This window comes from Micromys minutus (assembly GCF_963924665.1).
Source record: "Micromys minutus genome assembly, chromosome: 14".
In the NCBI taxonomy this organism is placed as follows: Eukaryota; Metazoa; Chordata; class Mammalia; order Rodentia; family Muridae; genus Micromys; species Micromys minutus.
In genome coordinates this window covers 33,668,002-33,688,670 of record NC_137983.1, presented here as the reverse complement: position 1 = coordinate 33,688,670, position 20,669 = coordinate 33,668,002, and the positions used below count along the sequence as shown (strand labels likewise).

Below are 20,669 nucleotides of genomic sequence, written 5' to 3'. Positions count from 1 at the left end.
GCAAGTTGGAAAGGAAAGGGTTTTTATTTGGCTTACACTTTCATATCACTGAAGCTCATCATTGAAGGAAGTCAGAACAGGAACTCAAACAGGGCAGGAACCTGGAGGCAGGAGCTGATGTAGAGGCCATGGAAGGCAGTAAACAGCATTACTGGCTTGCTCTCCATGGCTTGCTCAGCCTGATGCCCTACAGAATCCAGGACCACCAGCCTAGGATGTCACCACCAACACTGGGTTGTTCCCTCCAATGCCTAAGGAGAATGCCTATAACCTACCTTATGGAGACATTTTCTTAGTTGAGGTTCTCTCTCCTGGACCCTGTGTCAAGCTAATATAAAACTAGACAGAGTAGCTGCCATACTTTGAAATTAAGCACATATTCTTTTGAATAGTGGACCCACCCTCTCAGCAACCCCTGCCAAAAAAAATCTGTAAAGACAAACTTAATTTTAATGAACAGACAAATGCTATCAAGAGGCAACAGCTTATTATTGGCATCCTATTTTTAAAAACAATACATATATAATTAAAAATAATTTAATAATCTAATTTATTTACTATTATAGTCCTGAGAGAGAGAGAGAGAGAGAGAGAGAGAGAGAGAGAGAGAGAGAGAGAGAGAGAGAGAGAGAGAGAGAGAGAGAACACACGTATGGCAGTCAGAGGATAACTTGTAACCAGTTCTCTTACCACATGGGTTCTGGGGACTGGACTCTGGTCAGTAAGCTTAGTGGCTGACATCTTTATTGGCTGAGCTGCCTTGCCAACTCTAATTTTTAAGTACTGACATCTAAACATTGGCTTATGCCCAAAATTCATGTTCTTAAATGTTTGTCCCTGGGCCTGTCATTCATCATTGGTCAATGCTGGATGACTGAGTCACAACTATTGTTTTCCTCTAGTCTTCCTGTGTATGGTCTTCAGTTTTCTCAGTTTCTCTTTATGTGAATGTTATCTGGTCCCTGGAAACAAAGTAGTCTCAACAGGACTCATGGAAAAGTTCTTATTTCTTTCCTTCTACTAGTAAGAATCTTCTTTTAGCTAGCCGGGTGTTAACAATCTTGTATCGATTACTCCTGTCTGTTATTCTTCACATTCCGATTGTCTTGAATTCTACATCCTGTTAGGGAAGAGCTTTAGCTTGATCCTCCACCTGATTCATTACCTGCACTTAAGTCTCCTATTTGGCTCAGCTACAGACTTCACTTTGATGATTAATTCATTGGTTATGGAAGTTCCTAATGCTAGGAGAGACTGAGAAACGTTCTCGGTTCTCTCATCTATAGGAGTGCAGCATCCTCAGGGCTTAGCACATTGTTGTCTTCATCCTTACCCTCTATTCATCTTCATTGTTTGAGATAAACCGTTTGGAGTCGGTGACCCAGGGAAGGTAGCCTAGCTATGTGACCATGGAATATTCAGGAACATACTGCCTATTGTGAGGCAGGCTAGTAGCTTGTCTGCCTTGATCCATAGGAAGTAAGTTGCCATATAAGGTATGGTGTATCTTCTCTGGCCCAAGCCTCACACTCTAGGTCCGAGAACTGTTGTTTCTGTCTACATCACAGCTGGGGTGGGGAGAAAGCTGAAATTTACACCCAGTCTCCTTATTCGGATTTGCCAAGATGCTCTCTGAGTATAGGAAGCTATTTGTACTTGGCCTACAGTGCTGTTTCTGCAAAGCCGTGATCTTCTCTGGCCTCTGGCCTAATGTGCTAGGTTTCACATGTGTCTCAGATATCGTCAAAAGCATTGGCCAGTTCTTAAGGTTCTGATTCCATAATGTAATCTTCATTTCTTTCCTTTTTTATCATTATTAGAATTTGGGAAGAAAGCAGTGATTTGGACATTCCAGATCACTTTTCGTCTCCTTTCCTCAACTGGAACTTTTCACTTCCCATCTCAAGAGTCTCAGTATGTAGCCCAGGTTGTCCTTGAACTTGTGATCTTGAGAAATGAGATTACAGATTGCCACCATGCTCATGTTCAAGCATTTATTTCAGCTATGTGCAGTGACCCCTGCTGAACTGCTGGGACAGTTGGAGAGCCCTCAGTGAGGTTTGCAAATGTATCTTAGTTACTCCCTCAGGTATCAGTGAGGTTTGCGGATGTATCTTAGTTACTCCTTCAACTATCAGAGGCAAAGGTACAAGGAAAGTACTGTAGAGTTCAGAACTAAGTCAGACCGAGGACAATTAGGCACACAGACATGTCTATAAACTTAGTGAGCTAGATGCTTTCAAAAATATTGCACTAAGAATGGACCTTTAACACCTAAAGTGATAAGATAAAAAATATGATTCTTTGCTTTTATTTTTGGAAAGATATATGAAATGTACAATAAGAAAAAAAACCTCAGACTTAACATAGCTACAGAGAGGAAAAACTAGCATAGGAATATCTGCCACATAATTAGAATAAACTGTAATGAAGGCTTGCACACTTCCTTTGGTGGAACTATATGTATACATATACAGAAACCATTTGTATACATTTATATCAGTGCATACAGCACACATGTATACATTAAATATGTGTATTCAACTACTTCCACCATGTGTTATCTTGAGAAACATAAGTAAATCATTTACATATATTCCTTACTTTAACAGGCACTTAGCAGTATTTTTAATTATGAGGAAGTTAGTTTGCACTTCAAAACTATTGATAAAGTACCAGTAATGATAAAAGTATTGTTAATAAGGTATCACTGTGTAATTTCCTCTCCACTCAGTGGTTTCTTTCTATGACTGTCTTTGTCAATGGTTCTGGGGAACAAAGCCAGGGCTTTGCACAAGCTGATGGTCAAACAAAGGCTATGTCACCCAGACTGGCATTGAACTCACTTTGTAACTCACACTGGCCAGAACTCAGAATGTTCCTGCTTCAGCCTCTGGAGTAGGCGGGTCATAGAACTCCATCAACAGTTACTGTGGACAGTTCTCCACTAGAAAATGTGGCACTGAGTGGGGTCTTCTCAGACTTTTCTCATTTATCTCACTTACTGGCATGGAGGTGTGTGCCCATGTGTACAGCAGCTGGAGACCCAGGCAGGAAGTGGCAGGTATGAGGTCAGCCTGGGCCACAAATCACATCTGCAAACAAAACCAGAACAGTATCAAGGAAATCTTAGCCAAGGAACTGGGACAAAAATAGCCAAGTATGTACAACAAAGAGGCATCCTGATGGAGAAGAATGTATGCAAATTTTCTTTCTGTAAGATACACCTGTCACCCTTTAAATTCATTTGTGACAACAAACACATTTTAGGGTATTTAAAAATATCTTTATCCTAAAAGAAAATGGGTTTCTCTTTTTAAAGGTTAAAAGACAATGCTTTAGAGTCTAAAGTTTAGAGAACAGTTGTTGGGCCTGAAGCCTCAAGACACCACATTTTTTCTTTATAAAATGTTCCAAGAAGGAGCTGAAGGGGTTTGCAACCCCATAGGAAGAACAACATCAACCAACCAGACCTCTTCAGAGCTCCCAGGGACTAAACCACCAACCAAAGAGAACACATGGAGGGACCCATGGCTCCAGCTGCATATGCAGCAGAGGATGGCCTTGTCTGGCATCAGTGAGAGGAGAGGCCCTTAGTCCTATGAAGGCTCAATATGTAGGGAAATGCCAGGTGGTAAGAAGGGAGGGAGTAGGTAAGTGAAGGGGGAGCCCCTCACAGAAGCAGGGGAAGGAGGAATGAGAGAGGGAGTTTGTGGGGGGGGATGGGAAAGGGGATAACATTTGAGATGTAAATAAGTAAAATATCCAACGATGATGATGATGATGATGATAATAATAATAATAATAATAAAAAGTCTTAAAATCACAACATGCTGGGTGTGGTGGTGCAGCACTCCCTTAATCCCTGAGGAGTCAGAGGCAGTAGGATATCTGTGAGTTCAGGGCCAGTGTGGTCTACAATGAGCTCTAGGACAGCCAGAGCTATGTAGAGACTCTGTCTCAGCCAAAACACACCTCAGCCCCACCTCCCACTGCCCCAAAAATCTAGGACTTAAGCCTCCTATCACAAAAGAGGCAACCAAACGCGTGTTCTACTCTCTACATAACTTGGTCCCTGTACCGATTTTTCCTGACGTCGCTTTACAATTCAAAGGGAAAACAAAAAGCATTATGAATTTAGCTTTTATTCAAAATTAAATAAGCAAAAGCAAAAAATCTTAAGAAACTTGTACAAATTACTTACATAAAAGAAAGTTAATAGAGACAGTCACAGATCTGCAACAAATAATTATAAAAGGCCGGGCAGCATGGGTACACCCATGTCTCAGCACGGGGCTCTAACTGTAGTATGAATAAGGCATAACTAACACATCGGCACCAAGACCAGAGTCGAAACAAAACAGACCTTACAAGCTTAGCCCTACATTAACCTTCTCCTCCTCCCCCAGACCCTCAACCGATTTACACACTACATAATTCCTTAAATACAAGTTATCAGGTCAAACTCTAAATAACATAGACGGGCAGTTAATGTGAAAAGCCCCCTAAAATGTACAAGCTAACTGGCTGAATCGAGTTCTCCATCTACCTTTATGTACATTTTAATGTAAACCATATTTTCACAGTTTTAAGTGTTTTATGAATGGATGCACAGTACCATGTCAGGTTTGCAGTTGTTCCTGGAGACTGGCTCTAGATTCTGCATCCCTGCCTGCCGGCCACCGGGATGCACGTATTTACATAAATAATTAACTGTGTCATAGTCAATGGCCAAGACAGTTCAGCAAGAGCAGGATTTCCAACAAAAAAATGATACTCTATACCATAGTTTACATACTTGTGCAAATAGAAGCATCAGGACAAATAAATCTGAGGCAAATTCAATCTGCGGAAACTCCTATGACTACCGTGTAAACTTGGGTAATAGAGGACCTTCAGCAAGTTCACTCTCTATGGCTTTTTTTTTCTTCTTTTTTTTTTTTTTTTTTTTGTCTTTTAAAATTTAAAGCCAGAGAAAAAGCACACGCACACACACACACACACACTCGCTCGCACACAGGCATACACACGAGTGCACACACACACACTCGCACATACTTGCAGGCACACACACACACACACACACACACACACACACACACGTCATACGTACATGGAGTTCTTAGTTCATTTAGAGTATGGTACATAGTGCAACTTCATCACAATGTTGAGGTTTGACACACATTCAGTGCGTGTTTTCTGTGCAAGTTCTTAGTGGTCTAGGACCTAGTTGAAGGTATTCATCTGCAGATCCACGAGATTCAGGAGGTTGAAGAAAAGAAAAGTTTTCTTAAATTTCCTAAACCAGCACTGGGTGTGCAAAGGCAGCGGACAATCTGGCTGTCAACGGAGCCAGATCAGGGCAACTTTAAAGTAAGATCCAACCGCTGCTCAGCCTCTGGGCTAAGAGCGAGCTAAGTAAGATCCCAGCAGTTCATTACTTAGATTGGTCTCTAGAAAAATAAGTCAGAATATGCTGTATCTTTGTCAGCCGTTCCTCCAAAGACTTCATCGACAGTACGGACAGCTGGTACCGTGGGTCTACAGGAAGGACTGCCAGCAGCCACCAACACCATGCAGGTCCATTGGGTGTTGCCTAAAACCAACCAACAGTCAGACTGTTACTGTAATAGTAAAACTACGATACAGAAACTAACCTACTTGACCTACGTGCAGGAACTATCCCAAGTCTCCTAACAATATAAGGCAGGTGATTACCATGTCCACAGACAGTGAGGAACCCAGGCTGGGAACTGTGATGTGACCATCCACGCTCTCTCAGCTCACATGTCAGAGTCAGGATTTTCATCTGGCCCTGACTCAACAGTACCCAGTCAGGCTCCTGACCTCAGGTAGATGACCCTGTGCTCTACAGTGTGCCAGCCGAACATTCACCTTCCTTCAGCTAACTGATAGCACCTCTTCCTTGGTTATTTAGAGCACTACAGAAAGTTAACTGATACTTGATATTTTTGTTAAAAAACTGGAATCCTAAAAAAAGAAACAATCTGGCTTCTCATTAAGTTTGAAATGTAACCTTGAACGGACGAGCCACAGAGACAGCAGTAAGTGTGCACAAGGATTTGGACACACTTCCCTCCCGTTCTCCCTCACCGTTCTCCCTCACTGGTGCTCACAAGCCACGGAACACAAGTGTTCAGAAAGAGAAAGGAACCTGGCAGAGCTATGCAACAGCTCCACTCTCCACTGTTCTGAACTCTACCACCGCCACTTCCTCTGCATTCCAGAGATAATGTTCCCCAGAATCCTGTCCTACACATCTCCAGGTGAGACTCAGTCAGGCCAATGGCATTCTTACCAGATGCAGAAACTGATAAAGAGGTAATTATTTTCTGGACATTCTTACAAAGTGTTGGGGAAAGCTTTCCAGAGGATTCTAGAGAACCACCCACCCGTTCCCCTGCCTGTCAGTCGCTGATGGACAGATGGGTGCTCCCTGGCTGGGGTCCTAAGAACTGTGGCAATTTCTCCACAGGTTTCCAGTGAGGCACGCTGCTCTGCTGCTCCACATGAACTGCGGAAGACGTCTGTGGCCTCTGGTGCAGTTGGTGCTAACCTTCACTTCTCCAGCCTCTAATACAACCATCCCTCTTTACAAACCCTCTCATTTCTGGATTTCACACAGTGGCTGCTTTGTTTCCCTGACTCCTGATGTGGCATTAACAGAAATCAGTGGCAGCTATTGAGGGGCGAGAAGAGAGAAGCACGGGGAAGTAATGCCCAGATCTTTATGAAAATTACACTCTGGAAGTTTTAAGTGTGTTATTCTGCTTTATTATGAAAGCATACTTCTATAATGTTTAACCAGACTCAGGTGGTCAGGATAATTATGCCACAATGGGCAACACAGATGGCCTGGGTCCAGTCCCCAGTTTGGAAATGGTCCTGATGCTGAAATAAGAGACTCACTGGGATCAGAGAGACACTTGGATCCTTGGACTTCTCTACCTTCATATATTTACAGCTATTTCACTATGAAATTAATCATCTTTTAACCATAAATACTATATTCAATTCAAAATGTTCTGCTTAATGCTGGTTATCCTATGAGCCCATGGTTGGACTCCCCAGGGTAAGGCACCTCATGATTGGGTTTTGCAATTGCTACTGCGGAGCTCAGTGCACAAAAAGAACCTAAATCACATCGCTAATTAGGTTCAGGTTGAATGTAAACCCCAGTACTTGAGCAAGACCCCAAGAATGATAGTCTTATGCTGATGGAAGTGTTACACACAACTACACAAAGGTGAGCTGACATTGTGAACAGGAGACAGGAGATAAGAGGAGACTTCCTAAATGTAGAGATGTGGAAAAACCACACATCTCTCAACTGCCAGAGGGACAGCGGATGGGCTAGGAGGTATGGTGGCTTCAGAGTCACAGTTTAATGCAGGCCAGCATTCCGTTTTAAATCTTACAACCCTCCACCCATCCTGAGCCAAGCCCTCCTTCCCTCCCTCCCTCCCTCCCTCCCTCCCTCTGTGGCACTCTTTCCTGCAGGCATCCTTGCCTGTGTTACACAGAGTACACACCAGCTCTAGAGAGTACAGCCGTAACGCTAACGATGCTAACAACGGGGTCAAAGGCAACAGAAAAAGGTGATGTGGAAAGGAGCCTGACAGCAGCGCAGCTATCCTACCTGGAGGTTTTCCTCCCTCTCAGGCATTGATCCAAAGTGTTGAAGGATTTGGCTTCGAAATCTGTCTCTTAAATTCTGAAACCAACTGCAGGCTTGTGAGTACACCAAGTCATGGAGCTCTCTGAGACTCCGTATTTCGTCTCCATTCTCAATCTAGGAAGAAATGTCAGTAAGATCTCAGCCATTTCCTAGCCCTTAGCATCAGTCCCACGGAACACACCAACACCGGGAAAACAGGGGTGTCCCCGTCGGTTAACAGTGCTAGTCTCGGGCAACAGCAGGTCACGTCTCTGCCTTACAGAGTGCTAACAGGACTCCCTGGGCAGAGCAGTGCCTGGTCTTCACCCGAAGCGGGCAGCAACCTGACTGACAGCCAGGAAGGAGGACATATGGTGGACGATGAGCTCTGGTTCAAAGGTCTACACGAGTTTGGAATACAAGAGTTGCTACAGTAAAAAGAAAAATGGGGCCCTCAGGTTACAAACCACATGACAGAAAGCAGCAACAGGGGGGCAGCCATAAACACATCTTTTACAGGAGAACTGGGTCAAAACACAAAATACAAAAAGAAAGCAACAAAAATATGTGCTAAAAACCTGCCACACCAAAAGTAGAGAACACCACACGCAATGTCAGCTTCTGCCGCAGGGTCCAAAGCTGTGGGTCCTCCAGAAACTCCTCCACGCACCCCTGAGACCCCCAAATGACAAATGTAAAATGAAAGACATCTTCCGGCCATGAGAAGACTAACAAAACACAGGTGGATGGTCAAGGAACTCAGCCATTTTAACAGGTACATCATGTTCCTGGCCCACAGGCTATCGAAGATTTTGAAATTCAAAAGACACAAGACACAAAAGGCCACACATTCTTACTTCTGAAAAAGGTAAAGTGGCAATTAAAACTATGCACCAAAATCAACTGTAATCTGCAAAATGTGATATAGTCACAGCTGTGCTCACACATGGTTCAAACGGCAAAGGGCTGCACCTCTGAGAGGAGAGCAAAGCCAGCCGGGAAATTTCAAAAGCAAGCTTTTTTAAGGCTGAGAACGTTACTACAACAATTAAACAGAGCTTAACATTTTATTAGACATTATAGAAAACAGAATTACTACCACGAAAAGAAAAAAAGTAAATAATAAAATGAGGTCTTCCAGAGAGGACAAAGCAAAAGCAAAAAACAAAGACGTATGAAAGGGAAAAGACTCGACCCTGGTCTCCCGCACATGACGCCAGTTTCTAAACACACTGTCAATGCTGCTCCTCTGCATGCGTGTGTATGTGTGTGCATGTGTGCTGGACTCTGCCAGCAAATGTGAGCTACCATTATATACATTTATGGAAGTAAAAATGAACTCAAGGGTTTTACAAAGCATACCATCTTCAGCAAACAATTCCATTAGCCAACCACACATAAAACAAAGACTATCAATCAACTAAAAATATCAACTCATAAAATATTCTGCCCTAATTGACAGAGTTTGTCTGTTTGCCTTAGGGTCTCTCTATGTGGTCTCAACCATCCTGGGGGTCTCTGTGTAGACCAGGCTGGCCTCAAACTCAGCGATCTGCCTGCCTCTGCCTCCCTCCACATGGCATCCTTTTTTATGAGAACAGGCAGTAACAAGCCAATCCCAGCAGAGAGGGAGGCAGCGTGCTGTGAGGAGAGTTCTCAGGATGTGCAGTCAGTCAGCCTTCGATGGTCTGTTACACATCAGACCCAACCATTCTCCGTATCTGTGAACTGTCTCAGATTGGTGGAAACTCTATGAACTCTGTGAAGATGTCCAACAACAAGACATGTTGACCGAAATAAGGGCTGGAACAGAGCCGTAAACAATAATAATCTTTATCCTGCCTCTTCTGTAGGAATTCCTTTCAATTTGATACTTAAAACTGCAGCCACTTTCTGGTCCTTTAATTCCAGTTGATAAATTAGGACCTAAAAATATCAATATGTCACATCAACCCTGTCTAAGAAAGATGCCAGCCACCGTAATGTCTGTAGGAAAGTTATCAGCAACAGATACAATGGGACACCCTGACATTTAAAAATGGCATACAGTTGTATTTACGTCATAATTAAGATGGTGTCTGGCATAGGAAAAACCCTTAGACAGAGAGCAACCCTTAAAAGAATTTTGTGTTTACTTTTATGTTAAATTTTAATCTATAAATTATAGCAGTTTTAATTATTAATGAATCATAAAATAAAGATTCAGAAACCTAAAACTTCGATGAGCTGGAAGTTCAATTTAGTCAATTGCTGCTGTTACGTGATTACCATGACTACCGCACGTCCAAGCATAGGTAGAGTCTAGGCACCATGCTGCCAGGGACATCTGGTCCCCATCCCCATGTGCTCCTGAACAGGCAAACGATTCAAGAGCAAGATAAAGAAAAGGTGACTGGAGCTAGCCCTCCTAAGCAGCAATGAGGAACAACAGGAGAGCTGGCTCCTGTGTCTAGAAACCTCTCCTACATGTTAGTACCAAGCCCTAGGACACAGTGGTCCAGAATGTACCGGGAAAGAACACTTTCCATACCTTAACATCTTCCAGATACTCAATGTCTGCAGTGCAGTATCCATCTTTCATTCCTCTCTTTAAAACTCTGAATCGCTTTCCCCCAACTGTGTCAACAACCGACCTTCCATCAGGTAAGAAGTGCACATTTCGAATTTGTAACATGCAGCCGTAATCTGCGAAACTAAGAGAAAAGCACTGCTTAAGTCTAAGTGTGAAAGGCCTCATTCAGACACAAAGGAAGCTCTGCTGTAAACACAGATCCAAAGTTCACGAGGAGCCTACCTGTTTTGTGTATCACTGACGCACATCCCGAACTGCTTGGTTCCCGTCTGGATACTTCTTCGGATCATGAGCCTGTATCTGGGCTCAAACACATGGAGAGGGCAAGGCACAGTGGGGTAGGCCATAGTGCAAACGAATATTGGGACATTCTTGGTCAAGCTGAAGGAGAAGACATTTCGTTGTTATAAACCAAATCATACAGCAGAAACATGTCAGGTTTACCATAGCAAAAAAGTCTTAGCACAGCAAAAAGCTGATGTCTAAACAACAACACTAACAAGGAAATCTGTTTTTAATCCGTGCTCTGGGTTCCTGACTCAAACAGGAAGCAGCTCCCCTCATCAGGGTCACACCGTTGAGCTCCTGAAACTAAATCCGATTACGATTCTCACGTTTATAAGCTGCAGTTCTAAAATAGTAGGTACCATACAGAGCTATTTTTAAAAATCAAAAGGAAATTTATTATAACATTTTATATTGAGAACTTGTACTTACAATACAGGACAGAGTTATAGCTTTATCCATAAAACAGTAGGCAAAAAAAGGGAGGGGGTTTCCCAAAACGGATAAAAACTCTTAACCATGATATTTTTAAAAGATCAATAAAGAGAATTTTTAAAAAATGCTCTTGTCCAATACCTAAAGTGACAATACCTTTCTTCTGCCAGGGACCCAGCCAATACCCAGAGAGCAGGAAGAGAAAGCCCAATCTTGTGGGGGAAGGTGAGGAAGAAACAATACAACAGAGGCCCTGACTCTACAGCAGAAGCACCATGGCTTCCTCGGCAGCAAGCATCCTTGGGCCCAAGAGCTTTCCTTTTGGAAACAAGCCTACAGGTACAGAAATGAATGTCCACAGCAGCACTGTGGGGAAGAGCTGCAGGTCGGCAGCAGAGAGAGGAGAGGGATGGAGCACAGAAGTGTGCACGCTGCCCAGGGCCACACTGGCTGACGGACAAGAGGCCACAGAGAGTGATGCAGCCATCCTGGTCTGTGTTCTTCAGTAAGGTCCTGGAGAGCACACTCCAGGGCTACGGGTTCTAGATTTGCTTCTGCTCCCTTTCTATGTTGCTGCCACGTGACAGATAATGACCTAAGGACCTTAACACCAAGGTGCAGTTAAGAAACAGCCCAGCTAGAGAGCATGGGTGCCTGTGGCTTCTCAGCACCACTTGGCTCTCCCTCCACCTGCTGCCTGGACTCCTCCAGTACAGCGGGCTGCCTTCACCGCCGTGCCTCAGATCAGGTCACCGAATCTCTATGCTAGCCTTCTCCTTGAAATTCCAAGAGACAGGGGCTTTACCTCAATATTTTTCATCACAAAAGTATACAATAAAACAGCAGTTTCTTGGGAGGAAAGACCAGTAGCAGGGCCTGTAAAAGGGAAGCTTTGAAATCTTGTCCTGAAGGCCACTGGCCTGTGAGGCCTTCCCATGGGCACACAGGGGAAAATTCAAGTTCACAAGCACAATTCATTCTGTTTTAGAAGTGAAAGATCCAACATTGTACTCGTGTTTTAAAAACAGTAAAACTGTTGCTAAATACTAACAGCACATAAAATTGACAGAGCTCTCCAGTGTGTTAGCCGAGGGAAGTGAAGGAAATAGCTAAGGAATTAGAAACCCACCACAGAAATTCAGAGAGGTCCAAGTGACCGATCAAAAAGTCAAGTGTTTAAGGAGAGGGGGAAGAACAAGGAAGGAAGACCTAGACAGTAGGCAGAGCTGGACGAAATACCCAGCTCTGACTAGTCCTCAGCAGTGGAGACAGCTGCTAATACTCCAAAGCTGCGTCTGGGTGCTTCCTGTCCTACTGACTTGGATGGTCTCCTACTGGTATCCACTGATTTGACCCCATGCACTCCTTTCCAGTCCCCTCCCTTTCTTAGTCTCGCAGCCTTTGGGTGTCAGATGACAATTTCACAGGGGTTGCCTAAGATCGTCTGAGAACAGACATTTACATTATGATTCTTAACAGTAGCAAAATTACAGCTATGAAGCAGGAACAAAATAATGTTGTGGTTGGGGGTCACCACAACATAAGGAAGCGTATTAAAGGGGTGCAGCGTTAGGAAGGTCGAAAACCACTGCTCTTGCCTGTTAAAACCCCTGTTCTTTCTGTTCCAGGATGTAGGAGGCCTGTGTTTCCATCCATGTTACCTACTTCACCTCTACCCCTCCTACTGTTGTCTGAGCAGGAAATCCCTTCATATCCTCCAATACCCTTCAGTCCAAAGAGCTGCACCAACGACTCCGCGAGAACCTGGAATCTGCTGACAGGTTCACCATCCCGTCTGCTTAGGACAGGGAACCGGATCAATACTTGGCTACGAAATGCCTCTGTGCTGGACTGAGTGACAGAATCCAGCTCACTCTGGGATGGCTCTCTTGCTGTCTCCATCGTCTCGGTTAATGTAAGGAGAAGAGACTTACTGTGAGAGCTCGGCAGTTTCTTCATCGTAGATTTTCTTCCTCTCAGACAGCTCATCTGGCAGGTACTTCACTATCAACTCCTCCAACAGCTGAGTGACGCAGTACCTCCTGTCTGCTAGATACTGAAAGACAGAAATTATTTCATATTCCAGTAGCTCCTTTCCTAGAGAATGAAGGAGGGGACCCTGCATAAAGCATCACAATACACCTGCCTGGGCCTCAGCTCCAGCGTGAGACTGGAGACACAGCTGGAACCAAGCCCCCGTGTAGAAAGTGCCCCGCTATGAGCACAAATCTTTAACTGGCAGCAGCCAGCCTGTCCCTTCCATCTCCTACGACACAGGCACATTTCTAAGAAGCAGAAAGAAGGTACGGATGAAGAAAAGAATGCACTTGCATTTGACTTTCAGCAAGTCAAAACAACTGCTGTTTTGTCTATTTTCAAAGATAAAATCTCTACACAGGTTTTTCTGCTAGGAGTGCTCTTGCTGTTTCTGTGAGATCACGTCTTACTGTGTGGCTCAGGCTGGCCTGGAACTGGAGGTTTTCACCTCAGCTCCCCAGGCACTGGAATACTAGGCATGTGCCTCCACTCAGCCCATTTACTGTCTTTTAGGTGTTCCTCTGCTGTTGCCATCAGCCAGACATCAACAGTGTGGGGCTTTTCCTGTATGATCTATCCCTGCCTCTGTGTACCTGGTACATTTGTGCTCCCTTCACATACTCCAAGAAGTGGCTGCCAACATGTAGCATGTATCATCGTTTGGATGACAAAACAAACAAACTAACAAACAACACCTCTCTGCTGTCTATGCAAGCTCTCAGATCGGGATCTGACCACGTGTTTCATGATGTCTTCCTTAATTCATCTTTTACTCTACACTGTGTATTTTACTGTCTGTACACAATAAACCAGCATACCCACCATCCCTGCACTGTACCATATGAATATGGATACGTAAGTCTTCGGAATTAAACTCAAGTTGCTTAAGCTCAGAAAATCCACATGTATTAAATAAAGTAAATAAACTAGAGCAGTCAGAACAAACTCCTGGGAGAAGAGTCACAAAGAGAAGTCATCCTCCAGTCTGTACAGCCAACAGGGGGAGAGCTCTAATGAAGGACACAATGGGACATTTAAAGAGCTGGGGAAGGTGGCCCCCGTCAGCAGTTTTCATCCTCGACTAGAAAGGCCTGTGAAAACACAGATTGCTAAGACCCACCCCAGGGGTCTGGCTCAGGGGGTGAAGTCTGAGACTCAGTAGTTCTGAGTTTTTAGGTGGTCCACAGCTGCTGGTCCTTGGGCACACCGGAAGAGGTACCCCACAGTGAAGAAAGGGCATGGATGGACTTCCTTAGACCGTATGTGCTCAGGCAGCAGAAGCTCATCATGAGACTAACCGCATCCCAGACTTTGTATGAGCAGTCCGCTAACTGCTTTCTGTTAAATTAATAAAGATTTCTGAAAAAAATGGATGCTCACACAGTTATAGCTGATGAAATATTGCCTTATGTCATTGGCAGGGAGTCTGAATCTGTGTAACAGTTGTAAGGGACTAGGAAATCCAACAAGTGGCTTTTAGGAATATTATAAAAATATTGCCATTGATCCAGTAATTCGGCTTCCAGGAATTTAGCTAAGGATATTGTGGAATTGTTACACTTATTGATTTACAAAGATGCATCTTTTGTACAAAGGGACAGACTAGCTTGTAAGCTCTGTCTCAGGAAAATGCTGCCGTTCTCTGCTTAGCTGCTGCAAAGCTCACGTCTTTAAACCATACTCAATGGGAAAATGAGGACAGTAAAACACAAGCAGGAAATATGCAAGCATATCAGTATTATTTTCCAATTACACACTATTAAATACAGATATAATTTGTCCTTTATGGACGCTACAACACAAGCTATCATCTGTGTTGGAAACGGGATAGATTTAAACACCTAGTTATATATCCACTCAAGATTTTCCTTCAAACGACCAGACGAAGTATTTCTAAATGAAAGTAACGTACTGAATAGCTACTTTGAAAATAGGCAATTATATCACAGACTGTCTGAACTCTGGAAAAAATAGCATGTTTAATATACTTTATCCCAAAGCACGAAGTCATTGTCACAACTAGCTAACAAATAAGGGTAACTATCTTATCTCTTAACTTTGCAAACACTGTGCGTGGATGTGTACATTTGTGGGCGTTATGTGTGTACACATGTGTGCTTGTTTCTAACATACCAGCTTGCTACGTCACATACATATCAAATGCAGCAGCATATTCCACTGTGTTTTTTGTGTAAGTATTTTTATGGGGGTTGTATTTATTTTTTAATAAGTAAATGGTGGTAGACACTTTTCTCTGCACACAATTCTATAAATCACCACAGGGAGCCATGCTCCTGCGGATGCTTCCACTGAAGGTACACAGCACCATGAAGCTGGATGCTGATAGAGGGGCCAAGGGACAGCACCGCCACTGTCTTTCCCATCTTAGGGGCTCATGCTCATCTCTGGCTCTACAAGGAGGATGCCACCTGCTCTCCTCCATCGGCTGCCTCCATTTCCTAGAGCCACTCTGCCCCGTACGACAACCATCGACCTCCGTGAGTTTTCATTAATTAAAATAATGTGGAAACTAGTCCCTCAGCCAGTCTAGCCATAATCAAGCATGTGAGTGGTTCCACGTGGCTGGAGGCCACAGAGCAGGAGGAAAGCTGGGCCATCTCTACCATGCAGGAGCTTCTACAGGACAGTTGCTCCTGGCATCAAGGGATTGGGACAGGTTCAAGTCTGGGAGAGATGCAGATTTCCCCCAGTGGTGTCAGCACTAAAACCTAACCTTCCCGAGCAGGTGGCCGACTGCATTTCTTTTCTTAAAAAACAAAATCTTTAAAGGTTCCTTGTCTCACAATGCTGGGTCAGGGATTTTTCATTTTATTTTTTTCCTCTTTTTACCCTACAAGTCCTTTGTGCCTTCCAGTTCAGCATTTCTTTTTAAGGGACTCCTGAAGAATATGCAAACAAGTGGATTCGTGCCTTTTCCTGAACTCTTAGCCTTTGGCTTCTTTGCTTCGTCCAATTCTGATGTGTTTGTTTTTGTTTTACATTATCATGTTACACTAATTATGTTATCTTATTATCCCCTAAAACAAAACAAGCAAACAAACAAACCATCCAAGCACAGAGGACTTGTCTTAGGTCCCATCTCTTCCCAGTTCTCAGGTTTTCTTTTCCTAAACAACAAGGCTAGTCAGAAGTGTGCTGCTCTTGGTCAGCAAGGATGTATAATTCACCTCACTTTGAAAATGAAACCACACTTTCTGTGGGTGAACACAAACCAAGCCATGCTCCCAGACTTACGACCAAGAAATAGATATAAATGTGAATTTACCTCTTTTAAGCTTTCTTTGCAGAGGGGACAATATGGCGCATGATCTAAACAACGCTCAAGACAATTCTTACAGAATGAGTGTCCACAAGGGGTTGTTACTGGCTCAAAAAACAACCTGAAATCAAACAAAGTCCACATTAGCTTTCAGACCAGGAGCCTCCGCACTGGAGAAGCTTCAATTAACAATGGACAGTCACATCAATCTCTACTACACCCTACATATCAGATACTAACATTACAATTCATAACAGCAGAAAACTACAGTTATGAAGTATCGATGACAATTTTGTAGTTGGGGTCAGCACACCATGAGGAGCTATAAAGAGTCACAGCATTAGGAAGGTTGGAAACCACTGGCTTAGAGGCAGCAGGAGGCCAAGGTGGGAGAGGAGAGGAGGAAGAGGGCACTGCTAACAGTACTGTGGCCTCCTGCACCTTCTGAAAGACCTTGAATCACAAAGTCAGCCCTCCTTCCAGGGCCCCGGAACTGCACTGAGGACTGTACTCGCTACTAGATGGACACCTGTGGCTACCAAACCCTTAAGCTGTGGCTGAGTCAAACTGAGTTGTGAAAGCAAACAAAGTAAATGCAAACTCAAAGACAGAGCAAATGAAGAATGTCATCATTATTGTTTGATCATTAGATTTTTGGTACAGCCTCCTCAAGTTAAAAAATTGTCCTTATGAGTTTGCTAAAAGCCTTTCTACATAAAATACACTGAAGGATATTCTCAACAAACTGTGGCACAGGCACAGGAATCATGGTGCATGACGGAACCCGGTTCTTTGCATATTAACTTTAAAGCTTCCATTAGGGAAAGAATGGTCTAACCTGCATGGTGGCGTGCACTTAATCCTAATATCTTAATCCTAGAACTCAGGAAGATGAGGCACAACAGTTATAAGTTCAAAACCAGCACTGGCTGGCAGCTACACCCTGCTTCACTGAAGAAGCACGCAATCAGTAAGCCAGGCAGCTGTGATGTGCTTGTAATCCTAGCACCCAGTGGGAAACAGAGGCTGGCGGATCTCTAGAGTTCAAGGCCAGCCTGACCGACAGAGTCAGTGCCAGGACAGCAAGGCTTCCCAGATCCTACACTGTGCAAACACTGGCCCCAGTTTCTCAGTGCAGAAGTCTGAGATTCCGAGGTCTGTTTTCTCAAAACTGGACAAAGCTAAACCCAGGACTAGAACTCCACCTTCTGACTCTTAGCCCAATAGTGTTAGTTTATCTTACCTAGCACATATCTATACTACATATTTACATCACATAATCATCTTTATGAAATATGACACACTCACCTCATACAGAGAGAGCACTCAAAGTCTGAGACATCTATTAGTTCTTCTGGGATGTCTCCATAAGCTATTGAGAACATACAGTCTTCACCGGGAGATTCTAACCCAATAAAACAGACAGGGTTTTACTCTTGGTGGAAGAAAGTCAAAGGCCTTCTTTATTCTTCTGTAATTTACTGGGGTAACCAGAGAACAAAAGCCTTACCACCTTGCTTTTTGAGCTTGTTCCTCCCGTCTTCGTTAATGATCACATCCTGTTCTAAGAGAGACAGCTTTCTTTTCAGCAGAAGACCTTTTCCCTGAGTGGACAGTAAAGGTTCTGAGCACACGCGCTTTAAACCATCCTCCCTGGCAGGCACTGCTGCTGCATTGATGGCGCATGCTGACTGAGCACGGTTTAAGCTTCCTTTGACAGGCTCTGGGGCATCCTCCACTTGTTCTTCAGTCTGTGGAACACAATAAACCAAGGCAAGCCTCTCTGCTCACTGCCCTTTATTCTCCTTGCCAAGAAGAAAAATGGAACCGAGATTTCAGCTCCTTATGATGTGCATTTGCAAACTAGCTGAACAGAACCTTTAAACTGTAAAACCAGGCACATAAACGTTTTTTGTTGGTATTTATAGAGCCTTAGGTATCATGCTGACTGATGTCACAGCGCTGTTTAGAGCAGTAGTTCTGATGCAGATTCTCCTAGACTGAGAATAAAATATTTATAACTGTACGCGTGTTATAAACTGCACGACTGCTGCCAGTTAAGTGACCTAAAATGGCAGTCAGTGAGCGCAGACATTACCTGCAGAGTGTTGCTGTGGGTCACATGCTGCCGACAGGAGCCTGGTACTGTAACTACACAGGCAATGCACACTTAGGCAGGGTTGACTGCTCGACCTTGAGAAAGTGGGGGTCTTGGCTGTAAGGAGACGGATGTAGGGAGCAAATGTCATCTTTCCACCCCTTACCTGCTTCAGGCCAAGCTCAGCAAGGGAGTGTGGCTGTTCCATCACTGACGGAAAACCAAGAGGTTTGTTTTTAATACATGGTAATGAACTCCAGGAAGATTCCTTTAGACCTTCCTTTACATTTTCAGGTGACAATAAGTCACAAAGAATCTGTAAGAAATATTATTTAAAAAATTAGAATAGAAGACACGTACTATCTGGTGAAGAACAACAAAAGCTTATTCTATTCAAATTCTGAGAGGTGTTTGTAGCAGACACTATGTTTAATGATCAGGAGAATTGATGCCGTTTTAAGTTTTATGAACCAAGGTATGTCTCAATGGGGATCATATCACATCAAGAAAAAAAAAAGAAAGAGGGGAGGAAGGCTTTGATCTTTGAAAGGAAGGCATAAAGCCGCTTAAGAAGATGCTCAAGAGAGGGGTTAGCTTTCTTAATATAAGAATTATAAAGGGAAGAGGTTTTAAAAGAGGTGTAACTATTTAATCTATTACTAAACTCTATTCTGTCAGGAGGTCAAGGTGCCCACGACAGTGCATTTTTTTGTTGTGATCGCTTAAACCTAAGAATGTGGACTAAAACACAAAACTCTAAAGGTCTCTGTGCTTACACTGACTTAGCCTGTCACTCACCAGCTACCCATACTGAGTACTTGGTTAGGCCTCCATTGCTGAGTACTTGGTTAGGCCTCCATTGCTGAGTACTTGGTTAGGCCTCCATTGCTGAGTACTTGGTTAGGCCTCCATTGCTGAGTACTTGGTTAGGCCTCCATTGCTGAGTACTTGGTTAGGCCTCCATTGCTGAGTACTTGGTTAGGCCTCCATTGCTGAGTACTTGGTTAGGCCTCCATTGCTGAGTACTTGGTTGGGAGCAAACAGCAGCTGCCCTGCAACACCTGGGCGCGCCAACACAGCTGGCTGCATGAGAAAGCTTCCTGGGTGCCCAAGCAAGGACTAAATCCTGATCACTCCCACAAACAGGTTTTATTCAGACAGAGGGAATGAATGACTAAAAGAAAACAGGGTATTTTATAAAACGCCATGTTTCTTTGTGCCACAGGGTTCTTCCTTTTTTTTTCATACAACTTTATTTTTTTTAAAAAAGAGGGATACATACACAGAATTTTTAAAGGCATTTTGGCATAATATTATATTAATATTTTTGTCAGTACTTAATTCTTTTAGACGTTTGATAGCATGCATTGAAATCCCACTAGTTACCATAAGCATAAAGTACATGTAGGACAGAATATAATATAGAAACAGATTTCTTGTTGGGTATAGATTAAGCATAATGATCTATGAATACCAAAAATTGCCACAAAGCTATTATCTTAGCTCTTGGATTATTAATGATTTAAGGTCCAGGTGTACCACACTCTGAGAGGGTGCTATACATTTATTTTTTTTTCCTAAGAAGGACTGAGGCTTTCATTTTTTTGGCCTTTGTTTTTCTTGAGCTTCATATAGCCTGTGAGTTGTTTCTGGGGTGTTCAGAGCTTTCTGGGGTTAGTATCCCATTATCAGTGACTGCATATTATATCTGTTCTTTTGTGACTGGGTTATCTCACTCAGGATGATATTCTCTAGATGCATCCATTTTCTTAGGAATTTCATAAAGTCATTGTTTCTGATAGCTGAGTAGTACTCCACTATGTAAATATACCACAATTTTTGTATCCATTCATCTACCGAAGGACATCTGGGTTCTTTCCAACTTCTGGCTATTATAAATAGGGCTGCTATGAACATTGTGGTGCAAGTGTCTTTGTTGTATGTTGGAGCTTCTCTGGGGTATATGCCCAGAAGTGGAATAACTGGGTCTTCAGGTAGTACTATGTCCAATTTTCTGAGGAACTGCCAGACTGATTTCCAGAGTGGTTGTACCAGTTTACAACCTCACCAACATTGGAGGAGTGTTCCTCTTTCTCCGCATTCTCACCAGCATCTGCTGTCATCTGAGTTTTTGATCTTAGCCATTCTGACTGGTGTGAGGTGGAATCTCAGGGTTGTTTTAATTTGCATTTCCCTGTTGACTAAAGATGCTTCTCAGCCATTCAATATTCCTCAATTGAGAATGTTTTTGTTTAGCTCTGTACCCCATTCTTTAATAGGATTG

General features: G+C 43.3%; 1 protein-coding gene across 2 annotated transcripts in view; it reads right to left on the bottom strand.

Moving 5' to 3' along the window:
* Nucleotides 1-4,127: 4,127 nt before the first annotated feature.
* Nucleotides 4,128-20,669, bottom strand: part of LONRF1 (LON peptidase N-terminal domain and ring finger 1) — a 33,486-nt gene continuing 16,944 nt past the window's right edge. The window contains exons 4-12 of one of the 2 annotated variants that reach the window (XM_080928777.1): nucleotides 18,552-18,701; nucleotides 17,798-18,038; nucleotides 17,596-17,692; nucleotides 16,294-16,408; nucleotides 12,905-13,026; nucleotides 10,473-10,631; nucleotides 10,209-10,371; nucleotides 7,661-7,813; nucleotides 4,128-5,596 (exon numbers count right to left, since the gene is read on the bottom strand). In XM_080928777.1, coding sequence (XP_080784903.1) covers nucleotides 5,438-5,596; nucleotides 7,661-7,813; nucleotides 10,209-10,371; nucleotides 10,473-10,631; nucleotides 12,905-13,026; nucleotides 16,294-16,408; nucleotides 17,596-17,692; nucleotides 17,798-18,038; nucleotides 18,552-18,701 — 1,359 coding nt within the window. In that variant the 3' untranslated portion in view covers nucleotides 4,128-5,437. The remainder of the gene's footprint in view (nucleotides 5,597-7,660; nucleotides 7,814-10,208; nucleotides 10,372-10,472; nucleotides 10,632-12,904; nucleotides 13,027-16,293; nucleotides 16,409-17,595; nucleotides 17,693-17,797; nucleotides 18,039-18,551; nucleotides 18,702-20,669) is intronic. The other variant, XM_080928778.1, reaches the window with a different exon arrangement.